The following is an 11,438-nucleotide window of genomic DNA, read 5'->3' as shown; positions in this document are numbered from 1 at the left end:
TTTGACTTGACTGCAGTTGACGTCACTGTTGATGTTGACATCAGTTTGATTTGAATTCTCCATTTCGGTTTCCCAGGATGGAAAATAAGTTAACTTATCTTGAGCCTTCTTTAGAGAAGCAGTTGAAAGGACATCGAAATGGGATTACAGCATTATATTTTAGCCCCAACGAACAGCAAATTGCTAGCAGTTCGTTGGATAATAGTGTTCTGGTAACTAAGCACTTTTACAAACAACATATTTTGAATTTCTTATTAGATTGAGGCTTATCTTGAAATAAAATTATTTGTTTACACCGTAGTTATGGGACCTTCGTGGTACTATGAGAAGCTACCGATTCCAAGGACACGATGAAGCCGTTATGGATGTAACGTTTTCACCTTCGGGCAAGTTTATGGCTTCCGCATCTCGTGACAAAACAGTTAGACTATGGGTGCCCACAGTAACAGGGAGCACTGGCATGTTCAAGGCTCATTCACAGACCGTGAGATCTGTGCAGTTCAGCCCTGATGGGACAAAGGTAATTATTGCAAAACTAAAAATCAATTTAATGCTATATTCATATTTTTACACACTTAATGAACGTTAATATCCCTAAAGATAGACTTAGTAAACTATAACACTAGTTCTACCTATAACCATCTATGTATCTATTGTGTTTATGCAGAAATGATGATTTTTGTTTATTTTTTTAGATTATCACAGCTTCCGATGACAAAATAGTGAAGACCTGGTCTACAGATAAGCACAAATTCATATCTTCTTTTGTTGGCCACACCAACTGGGTGAGGTGCGCCCGCATCTCAGGTGATGGATCAGTAATAGCTTCATGTTCAGATGACAAGTCTACCAAGCTTTGGAACTTGGATAATGGTGAATGTATCCACACATATAAGGACCAGAAAGGCCATGGGCTCTGTCTGGCTTGGCACCCATCAGGGTGTTATATTGCTGTTGGTACTTCACATGGAAATGTGAAGTTATATGATGTACGGACACATAATCTTGTGCAATATTATAGGTAAGTTATTTAATATCATAACATATACAATTGATTTTAATATTTTTTATTAAGTATTAATCTTTTTGTTTTATTTTTCCAGTATTCATAATGAAGCAGTGACACAGATAGCTTTTCATCCCAGTGGAAGCTACATTCTGACTTCAAGTAAAGATGGAAAGATGAAAGTAAGCATCATCTCAATCTCATAAACTGCCTAATAATATTTTAAGTAAAAAGAAATTGATAGGCTTATAAGCACAGAAAGTGGCACATTAAAGTTTAGATAATTGGCAACATGTATGAAGTATGGGACTGCATGTTGATAAATAGAGAGGGAGTGGTTTGTAACATGCACCATTCCCTATAAAGTGTCACACAATATATAAAAGGCTTATCCTGTTATGACATCTCTTTGTGTTTGCTTCATGGTTAAATCAGCAAGAAATATATATACACATGAGTTTGTGCTTGACAATGGTGCATGAATTTTAGTGTATGTTTTTTATTCTAAATGTAATTTTTGTTTCAGATACTTGATTTATTGGAAGGACATCCAATATTTACTCTCAGTGGACACACTGGGCCCATTAATGCTGTTAACTTCTCAGCTACAGGGGAAACTTTTGCCTCAGCAGGAGATGATAAATTGGTAATAATTTCTTTCTAAATTACCTTTTAAGATTTAATATAGCACTAATGATTACAAAATTGTCTTGTAATCATGAACAACTTATTTCTATGCATCAATTTGTTCTGAACTTTATTGTTTTGTAATAAAGTTGGTAATTTATTGAAAGTCAAAGTAGGATTATCTTCATGTACTCTTGTGTATGTTGGTTAATATTTACACAAATGTTTAATTGTTTGTTCATTACAGGTTTTCATATGGAAGACTAATTTCACTGAACTGGCTGGTGACTTAAAGGAAAATATAGCAGACAATGCTTCAACTATACCCAAAACTAACTCACAATCTTCTAAACTGACATGTGCATCAAAAGATAAGAGTCAGGTTGCTCAAAAAAGATAGTATTTACTTAGATGTAGTATGTACAGTTCAGTAGCAGCTTTTAGTAACTATAATTATATGTATATAAAGTAATATTGTAAGTATAAGTATGAACAGATTATATATTATTTACAGAAATCTAAATTATGTATAAAATTCTAAACCCATTGCTTTCCCCATTCAGGACTATTCATTGAGAACTGTTTCAAACAAGTACATGCTAGCATTTCAAAAAATTGAATTCAGAGAAAACTGCAATCATAGCTATGCCTTAAAACGTTCTTCTTCATACTGAATTAGAACTATGAGTCCCAAGTATTAATACAGTTTTCATCATCCATAAAATAGGGCACAAGAATTTGGTACCAATGTTATCACACAAATAAGATTCCTGCTGTTAACTTTGTCCACATGGATGATGCAAGCCAGTGTAACCAATCTGTGAGATTGAGTTGTTTAGAAGAACCCAATAGCAACAGTACTATGATTGAACCAAGATTGTGCAGCCAAACTGAACCTTGTTTAAGAGGTTCATATTCAATTGTTAGTCCAAGAATAAATTCTGTCAAAACTGTCCAGCCAAGGTGTCCAACAACCCGTTCAGAATGTTCATCTGGGGATTGTTCTCTCAACAGTAGTGTTGGACATGCTAGTCATATTCCTCGTGTCCCACCCAGCCCTGCAACTTACACAGTACCCTCAGTAATGGATAGGTCCACAAAGAGTGTTTTTGTTGGGGGCCAAGGCCAAGGTGACCTGTTTGGCATGATCAAACTTAGAGACAATGATGTTTGCTACACTAGTGGAATTATTGAGTGGGTGGGCAGGAAGAGAAGTTTCCCTTTAAACAGTGGATTCAAATTAATTAATGAGGAACTTGATACACACCTGAAGAAAGTGAGGAAGTTGAATGCCACTTTCAATTGTGACTCACAAAGAGATAAGGATTGTGATTGTGCTGATGTATTGCCCACAGTTAATGCCATAGTTGATCATTTAAATGCTCTGCATGAAGCTGTTGATCTTGTGGACCTAAGACTGAACACTTTGGAGGATGTTTTGGGCAAGGAAAGATGTGGAAAGTAAATATATTTGCATTAATTTTATCTATTATATGAATATTTATTTTTATGTCATTGATAAACTTGTTATAATAAAAATGTTTTATTAAAATACTGAGTCGTAATTACAATCTATATATAGGTACTTAGTAAAACAACATCAATTTATAAATAACATACATGATAAAACTATATAATATTGAAATATTGATAAAACATTTTTCAAAATCATTATAATGTCAACTTTTGGCTCACGGCAGTCTCTATGCATTCTTATCTGGAGAGACTATAATTGATAATATAATATAAAACAAATATATAGATTGATTGTACAAGATTATGCTGGTCTTGAGTTCTATACCTTTTCCTTTGTCAAAGATATCAAACTATTGTGTGCCAACATAAGTTGTTTTCTTCCCAGTTTTCTTTATAACATCCAATAACTGGTCAGCACTTAGTGAAGATGTGACTGATACCTTTTGTTCTGGCAAACTTATAGATACATTATCTACTCCCTGGCCCTTTAGTCTGTTCAGTACTCTTTCTACAGCTCCTGAGCAACCCTCGCACGTCATTTCAACGTTGAAAATGTGTGTCTGGAAATAGAAAACATGATTTGAACACTTATAATACAGGGAGTTAATAAGGATGATTGAGTTAGATTATTGAGATAACTTACAGATGACATTATTATTGTTACTATGCCCTTTAAATTCGTGTTAATCTGGATTGTCTACTACTTGCGAAAGTCCAAGTAACGAATGATAATAGGTTTCTGCTTATCAGTAGGCAGCTTAGATGAATTGAATTGTGACGTTGTCAAAAATTATTCAAGTAGAATGTTTCTTTGCCGGTATTTTGATGAAAAATAAGACATATCTGAAGGAAATAAGAGTTATATTGGAATTCTTGTAATCGTAATCTAAACAGATCTTTCTAATATCGTGTTGTCATTGGTTGATGTCTTATTTGACAATTTTGACAATGACAAGAGTAAGACGTAAAGTCCAAAGAGTAGTGAAAAACGTATCAAAGAATAGAGCAAACTTGAATTGTAAACAAACAATAGTAAAAATTCTCTAAACAATTATTGACGTAAATAATTAGAAAAATTAGCATTCATGCATTTGCTGTTGTTAAACACTACAGTAACATAGGATACTCTTACTACCAAAGTGTGAACTGCTGCCCCATTGCCACTCTGTGGGTATGGATATTCTAGGCTTCTGTATTTTCTGCCATTGGTTGATACCTAAATGTATTAAGCAATCGACCAACGTATGTGTTTTATGTGATTATAGGATCAGCATAGCTATCGTTTCAATTGAATGTAATGATGTAATAAATAGTAATCATTTAATAAAAAAACATTGATTTTATTACTTTATCATAGACAAATCTTGAAGCATGTAATGATAGGTATTATTTAATCTGTGGTACACTTTGCCGTACGTAGCTGTCATTTGATTGATGGTGGTGCCGTATGTCTCGCGAGTTTTATTTTTAATTATTTTTCTTGAAGTCATGTTAATTTAACCATTAATGAAAACATGTCACTCAGGGAAAATTTATGTGAACTTGGCTGGTAATTATATTTTCGCTGGAGTCATTGTTTTACTGGAGAATCTGTGAATATCCAATGTGAAACTAATATTTGGTTTTTACAGGCATCTAAGTGAAGAAGGTCTTGATATTGTTAGTGAAAATGGTCAAATAGAAGATATTAATATTCTTACTAAGAAAGCGTTAGATGTGAGTGGCTAACATGACTATCTTTATTATTGTCAAGGTCTAATGCTCAATTGGTTCTGGTTGTATTAATTTCCATTTTTATTGTTTTCCAGTATGATTTAAGAGATATAGGGGATGCTGCGCTTCCTGAAGACTTTACTAAGGAGCCATCGAAGTTAGAGAAGCCAGTAATATTGCAAATACAGAAGGTCAGAAATGTGTCAGCTCCGAAGGCTAATGAGGAGTCTACATCTGCCCCTCGAATGCTTAAGTTAACGTTACATGACGGTAAATCGACATGTACGGGCCTAGAAACTAGTCCTATACCGAGTTTAAGTATTAACACTCCGCCGGGTACCAAGGTGTTGTTGAACAATGAGGGCCTAGAGGTGTGTCACGGTGTGGTGTGGTTAGTGCCTGAAGTCATATCAGTTTTGGGTGGAAAGGTTACTCACATGATTGAGAAATGGGAACTCAATAGGAGTCTCGCTAAGCATACAAGAGGTGAGTTGATGATTATTTATTTTTAGTATTATTTCCCCTTATTGGACAGGTCAACAGACAATGTTTAAATCTCCAATTGGTGATATGCTGTTAGATTGATGTTATGCCTGTAATATGTAAAATTATTATTTAAGTAGTTACATTTTTGGGTTCCATATTAAGTTTAACATAAAACAGTCCTAATCTGAGTTTTCTGTGATGTTTTATAGTTGATTTTGTTCAAATCTGGTTAAGATTTGATCATTCCTAAAAACTATTAGGATAAAGCAGACAGAAAGAGAAACACATTAACAAAGCAACTAATTATGAAATATTTAAAGCTTATCAGAAACTCATTACCAAATAAAATTAATGCCAAAATAATTTTAATTTTAATGAGTTCTAAATGTATTATTAATTGTCATAAGTGTGCTTGTATGCATAAACACATTAGGGAATGCATAATTATGAATTTTTTATAGGAGGCATTGGTGTTGATGGTGGACCCCCACCATGGATCCCATTTGGACAAAGACTGGAAGCTCTAACATTAGAGAAAAATTACAAGAGTATAACAGAAGCTGCTAAACAAGATAATGCAGAGTTTGAAGCTCAGAGGAAAGGTGCCATCGCTGAAGCTCAAAAATTATCATCCGGTGTTAAAAAGGTAGGTTTACTTTTATTCTATTAATGTAGTATAGTATGTTTTGTGATAACATCAGCAGTAAATTGGAAAATACAATAAAAGTGAAACATGTTTCCTCAATTAAACATAATGATTCATTCTGTATTGATTTTAATAAGATTAGAAGTACCTAAGTAGTAAGTTTCACTTTTTTTTATAAGATATTTTTTTGTGCACCTGGTAAAGTTTATTACAAATTGCGTTCTAGGTCTTTGGAGGAGGCACTAAACCCCTGCTGGATGCAAATGTTCAGAAGATTGTTGATGCTGGCTTCTCAGAGGAACAAGCTGAGAATGCTCTCAAATATACTAAAAACAATGTAGATAGGGCTCTTAAGATTCTACAGAAAAGAGACAACTCTGAGAGCAGAAGTAAAGAGAAACAGCAAAAGGAACAGGAACCACCCAAACGCAAGGGACGAAACAAAGATAATGATGAGGAGATACAAGTAAAGCCTTCAGGGAAGGTATCATTATTTGACTTCTTAGAAGATAAACTGCCTAATGTACCTGAAAGGGACAGAAGTAATCGCCAGAATAACTCACAAGAGGATAGGAATGATCGGAATAACTACAGGGAAAGGAATAGTGGCAGAAATAATTCCAGAAACCAGGCAGCTAGGTTTGATGGTGGCAATAGACAAAGATCTGATGGAAGAGGGCATTATTCTCATGACAATCATTCTCATAGGGATGACAGAAAGTACCAAGCTCAGAGTGAGAAACCACCGCGGTTCCAGAGGAAACTAGAAGAGAAGAATAAGCAACAACAACAGCAGCAGTTTCAACATCACAATCAGAATCAGTTCCAGGCTAACAACCTTAACAACGTGAACATGCAATATAACAATTCATATCACAACTTGCCACCGCAGCAGCAGAGCCACTACAACGACAATAAAAATATGCGAGGCGAGAGAAATTACAACAACGACAATAAAGCGCAACCACCGCAGAACTACCGCAACAGTGCGCAGAGCACCATGGAGAGCTTAGTGGACGCCACGGCCGGCCTCAACCTGCTGGCCACGCAGCGCGCCGTCGAGGAACTGCAGCAGCCGCGCAACTACCCGCCGCTCGAACAGGTCTACGCCAAGCAGCAGCAGGCCGCCTACCTCGCCGCGCAGGCCATGCCCGAGCCGCCGCCCTTCCGCCGCGGCAGCGACCTGCAGAAGTACCAGGAGCAGCCGTACCAGCGCCGCCAGCAGCCCAACGGCTACGTGGAGTCACGGCAGAGCGGTATGTACGGCGGCGTGGCCGGCTACATGGGCGGCGCCGCGGCTGGGGGCTTCGCGGCGGGTCGACAGTACGGGTACGGCGCGCGGCCGCAGGACTACGGCGGCGTGCGCGGCGCACCCTTCCTGGCCAACTCCCTGCTAGGCTTCCAGAACGCTGCCGTCAACGAGCAGGCGCGCGCCATGCTCGGGGTCGCAGACATCAACTGGAAGGTGGGCGACCGCTGCCTCGCACTCTACTGGGAGGACAATAATGTAAGTATCTGCACTCATTCACCATCTCTCATCTCATCAGCATGTCTATCCCTCAATTATTTTTAGTCTGTCATACATAAATTAAAGCAACAAAATGTTTATCATTTCAGTTCTACGAGGCCGAGATCACGGGCATATCGGCCAAGACTGTAGTTGTCAAGTTCTGTGCCTACGGTAATCACGAGGAGATTCTCAAGACCAATTGCCTACCATTCCCCAACCAAGGTGCGTAGTATTATAGTGGTCGTGTCGCGACATCTCCAGCCGTAGGTTAAAGAAGAAGAAAGAAAACGTGGTATTTTTTATTGAGTCCGTGTCCAGCGCGCGCGGGTAGGTCGGCGGTGCACGTCGCTGTGTCGATAGTCCATTGAGGTGGCGTGGTCCCGCAGGGTCTGCGGCGGAGGGCGCGCAGTTCCTGGCGCAGCGCGGCGTGTTCGCGGCGCGCCGGCCCTAGTGCTGCGCCGCGGCTCCGCCCGCGCCCGCGCCCGCGCGGCCCGCCAGCTGACGCCGCCCACTCCGCTAGCTGAACGTGCATCCGACCGACCTGCCACACCCACACACAACCCACACACCCGACACATCTGACGCAACAGGCAGCTACATGGACTTTCCTTAGATGTATCTACCTATCGAAGTAGTTGCAAACATTTTAAGGTTGGAGCTGCGATTTCGTTATCGTTACTGTCATTATTTTATAAGAACAGACTAGGTATCTAACAAGTGTGCAATAATGCCATGTCAGGGAACTTGTATGTATAACTAACTTTGTATAAAATGCTAAACGGTTAACATAAATATCGAATTGTAATATTTCCTGACAATGCATTGCAGGTTCAAGTGAAATAAGTCTGTTGATTCGGTAAGACGCTACACAATAGTTCGGTCTCGTACCATTAGAAAAGGCAAATCTAATACCGTATTTTCTACAACTTCAAGTTTAACTGAAAAGACTGAAAATATAAAAGATTTTCCACAAAACATCAAACCGCTATTTCTTGCATAATGTGCGTTTTATTTCGTTTACTCTACGCAACGGTAACGATTACATTTGACACGCGATTCGCGCTCCATTAAATGAAATACTTCAGCCACCAGCTACATACACGCCAATAGATAGTGAGTTCACTCAATCACGGTCTCTGGGTGGCCGGTATGACTCGGTTGTATGTTCAGCTCCATTTCTAGTTTGGGATGAGTGAATGAAGTTGAAATATACTTGCGATCGAAGCGTTCGGTAGTCACACTGAAGGTTCTCTCTGGCAGTCATCATTATAATACCTCCTTACAATGTATGTAATAATAAATAATAAGTACGTGTTAAATGTTCATATTCAATTCCGTAACACACGCGGAAGTTTGTGAGTTTTCAACTTTCTTCACTTAATGTATAAAGGGAAATGAAAGGGCTCACACGCCGCTGCGTAGCTTCTTATTTTATACTTGTACAAAGGTTTTAATACATGCGTATGCATATTGAAGAATTATAATCAAATAATTTGCATTTATTTGTTGTCTTCTTTTTAAATTGTATATCTATTGTTGTTTCATTTGATTTGAAGAAAAAGCAGATATATTTTAGATATATCTAAGTAGAAGTAGTAATTAAGGCATGCTTTTATAAATTACTGGACGATTAAAGTTAGGTTTATAAAGAAATGTGAGTTAAATTATAATAATTATGCACTTGAAAGAGATTGGTTGCATGTAGCATTGTAAGCGTTACGTCATAACACTTATGCCCACACAGATGTGAATCATTTTATTGTATTTATTGCATCAGCTCTTGTCACTCGTATTAGTTGTGAACCAGAGGTTCGTAGTGCCAAGTTATCGAATTATGAATGCTCTTCTATATTTTTATTTGTTTTAGTCTAAGAATCGGGAATCGTTAAAAAAGTATTTATAAACTATTAGACCATGTCTGAAATTATAATAATTATTATTTATTGTTAAGTATTTCTTTGTGCAACATGTATATTCTAAACTATGAAGTCTTTGAGGACTTGTGAATCTCGTTCTAGGTTCTTAAACGGTAGCTTGTTAGCTAGCCTCCTTACATTGAACCGAGTATTTGTATCTATATCAGTTCATGTCAGGATGCTCGACTAACCTACTATTACATTGCTTTTAGTTCAAGAGTTGAAGGTCTTGTTTATTATTGTTGGATATACGTGTTGCACATTTTGTCAATCAATTTCTAAGAGAAGCTACGCAGGTCGTTGTGTATCTAGGTCTAATTAAAGCGTTCTTAATGTTTAAATATAGGTAATGTAATATTAAAAAAAGATGTAACTCTGATGCGTTAATTTATTGTCAGTCCGTATGTAACCAACAGCAGTAGCGGGTTGCTTGTATAAGTGTATTTTGTTGTAATTTTAGCGCAAAACATGTAATATATTATAATTTCAGTTGAAATATTGTTTGAAATGTATTTGTTTTATTTTATATCCGTGTCTAAATAAATAGATATAAATAATTGTACCTACGAAATCACCTACCGTTTACTGCTTCGTGTTTATATTAAGTTAACAACAAATGAGATGTATCTATAGTTTTTTCTATGATGGATTTATATGCGACACTAATAATTCGCACTTGCTACTTATTTTAACGAAGATTTAAACTCATTAGTGATAGCTGTGTCAGCTGGTAGCAGGTGAGAATATATTGTGGGATCAAATAGGATCTGTGAGTTGTCCCGAGGGACTCACGCTGGTACACTATTCATTATCGATTTCTATTCGATATCATGTTATATTTCACAAGTTCAAAGCACTGGGTTGTCTATTTATTGCATAGTTTCACATACTATGACCTTCGCGCGATCAGGGAGGAACATGTAGGTCTTATGCCTTAGGTTTTGTTTAGACTTATTCAAAGATTTGTATAAGACGGGTATTTTTGGTCATACATATTATGTATAGTTTTTGTAAGTGTAGATAAATATTATCTAAATACTCGGTGAAGTGTAACGATGTAGTATTGTCCACATGGACGCAGTGACGTCTTGTGGTCTGCCTAAATATTCTTGACGAACGGCCTTATGTTCCTATCTTTTAGATGTTTATAGATTAACGTTTAAGTAGAATTTAAACAATTTGACGCCACTTTTGTTCGTGTGATGTTTGCTTGGTCGCGCGCAGGTCATATTCTCTTGAGTTTTTATTCTAAAACTTATTTACTAAACTGATTGCAATATATCAGAATATAATTTAATGTAAACCAAAGCTCAATGACATCTTAGTTGTTAGTAGACGCAGGAATGCTCATATTGATGTAAAACCGCGTTGAATACATTTGTACCATCACTTTGTAATTATGTTGAGTTGAGGTGAACGTTTATTAACAAAAAGCTAATAAAAGAAACCGTGACACACTGTTGTTTTATTTTAAAGTATAATAGTTGCTTCTTATTCTTCTAACTAGGTGATCTGGTTGATGGAGGGTGCATAAAAACATAAAGGGTATATTAACAAAGAACAATACGATTTGTTCATTGCCTCATTCGTCGAGTGGCCATAAAAGCCAGTGTCGAACAAGTGTTCCAGGGTTCGACTACCGCACAAATTGCCGGTCAGTGTTTATTCACATTGTATAATGTGGTTCATCCATAATCAGCCTTAAATGGTGTACATAATAATTAATATGCACTTAAGGAGTATAGGTAAGAGGTATAAGGAATGGAATAAGTATGCGCTCTGCTTGAGCTACGAATGATGACAATAATGACAGCTGTATTTGGAGAATATACTGTTTCAAAAATAATTATTTGTGTAAACTTACTTTGATAAAAAATCCATAGTAGTGTGGTGTTTCTGGTACTCATAATCAAGTACTTACCTACCCTACAAGTCCTACAACACCAACAGTCGCCTGATAGTGTACAGTTTCAGAAGATAGTTTAATCGGTTATTTCAAACGATATCCGTTAAGCGACGCCCAAGTTTTATGTACTACCAGATTAAGTACCTAAATTA

The 11,438-nt window shown here is 37.1% G+C and overlaps 3 protein-coding genes across 4 annotated transcripts; 2 read left to right on the top strand and 1 right to left on the bottom strand.

The window, feature by feature from the left end:
- Nucleotides 1-12: 12 nt before the first annotated feature.
- LOC118263833 (POC1 centriolar protein homolog A) lies at nt 13-3,185 on the top strand. Of its 2 annotated transcripts, none has more exons than XM_050705278.1 (7): nt 13-212; nt 302-520; nt 696-1,021; nt 1,104-1,188; nt 1,533-1,652; nt 1,881-2,015; nt 2,361-3,185. In XM_050705278.1, exons 1-7 carry the CDS (start codon nt 78-80, stop codon nt 3,096-3,098), a joined length of 1,758 nt encoding a protein of 585 aa, XP_050561235.1. In that variant the 5' UTR covers nt 13-77; the 3' UTR covers nt 3,099-3,185. The 2 variants fall into 2 exon arrangements, with proteins under 2 accessions (XP_050561235.1, XP_050561236.1); XM_050705279.1 differs by having other exon boundaries at nt 14-212; nt 2,197-2,501.
- Nucleotides 3,158-4,016, bottom strand: LOC118263832 (copper transport protein ATOX1). Its single transcript, XM_035576023.2, has 2 exons — nt 3,753-4,016; nt 3,158-3,669 (listed from the first exon to the last, which is right to left on the bottom strand). The coding sequence occupies exons 1-2, from the start codon at nt 3,759-3,761 to the stop codon at nt 3,460-3,462; spliced, it is 219 nt and encodes a 72-aa protein (XP_035431916.1). The 5' UTR covers nt 3,762-4,016; the 3' UTR covers nt 3,158-3,459.
- A 474-nt stretch (nt 4,017-4,490) lies between these two features.
- Nucleotides 4,491-10,835, top strand: LOC118263339 (tudor domain-containing protein 3). Its single transcript, XM_035575268.2, has 7 exons — nt 4,491-4,658; nt 4,741-4,825; nt 4,918-5,308; nt 5,770-5,954; nt 6,181-7,461; nt 7,572-7,686; nt 7,851-10,835. The coding sequence occupies exons 1-7, from the start codon at nt 4,624-4,626 to the stop codon at nt 7,913-7,915; spliced, it is 2,157 nt and encodes a 718-aa protein (XP_035431161.2). The 5' UTR covers nt 4,491-4,623; the 3' UTR covers nt 7,916-10,835.
- Nucleotides 10,836-11,438: the final 603 nt, after the last annotated feature.

The sequence above is a fragment of the Spodoptera frugiperda genome, chromosome 27, assembly GCF_023101765.2.
Source record: "Spodoptera frugiperda isolate SF20-4 chromosome 27, AGI-APGP_CSIRO_Sfru_2.0, whole genome shotgun sequence".
NCBI classification, from domain to species: domain Eukaryota; kingdom Metazoa; phylum Arthropoda; class Insecta; order Lepidoptera; family Noctuidae; genus Spodoptera; species Spodoptera frugiperda.
This window is presented reverse-complemented; position numbering and strand designations above follow the sequence as displayed.

What these genes read in the sequence shown, in the direction of transcription:
- LOC118263833 (XM_050705278.1), top strand. Translation starts at nt 78, where the DNA reads ATGGAAAATAAGTTAACTTATCTTGAGCCTTCTTTAGAGAAGCAGTTG. An exon ending in AATCTTGTGCAATATTATAG is followed by an intron (nt 1,022 to 1,103) that starts GTAAGTTATTTA and finishes TTATTTTTCCAG; the next exon opens with TATTCATAATGAAGCAGTGA. An exon ending in CATCAAAAGATAAGAGTCAG is followed by an intron (nt 2,016 to 2,360) that starts GTTGCTCAAAAA and finishes TCCATAAAATAG; the next exon opens with GGCACAAGAATTTGGTACCA.
- LOC118263339 (XM_035575268.2), top strand. Translation starts at nt 4,624, where the DNA reads ATGTCACTCAGGGAAAATTTATGTGAACTTGGCTG. An exon ending in TATCATCCGGTGTTAAAAAG is followed by an intron (nt 5,955 to 6,180) that starts GTAGGTTTACTT and finishes ATTGCGTTCTAG; the next exon opens with GTCTTTGGAGGAGGCACTAA. An exon ending in CCTACCATTCCCCAACCAAG is followed by an intron (nt 7,687 to 7,850) that starts GTGCGTAGTATT and finishes GTGGTCCCGCAG; the next exon opens with GGTCTGCGGCGGAGGGCGCG.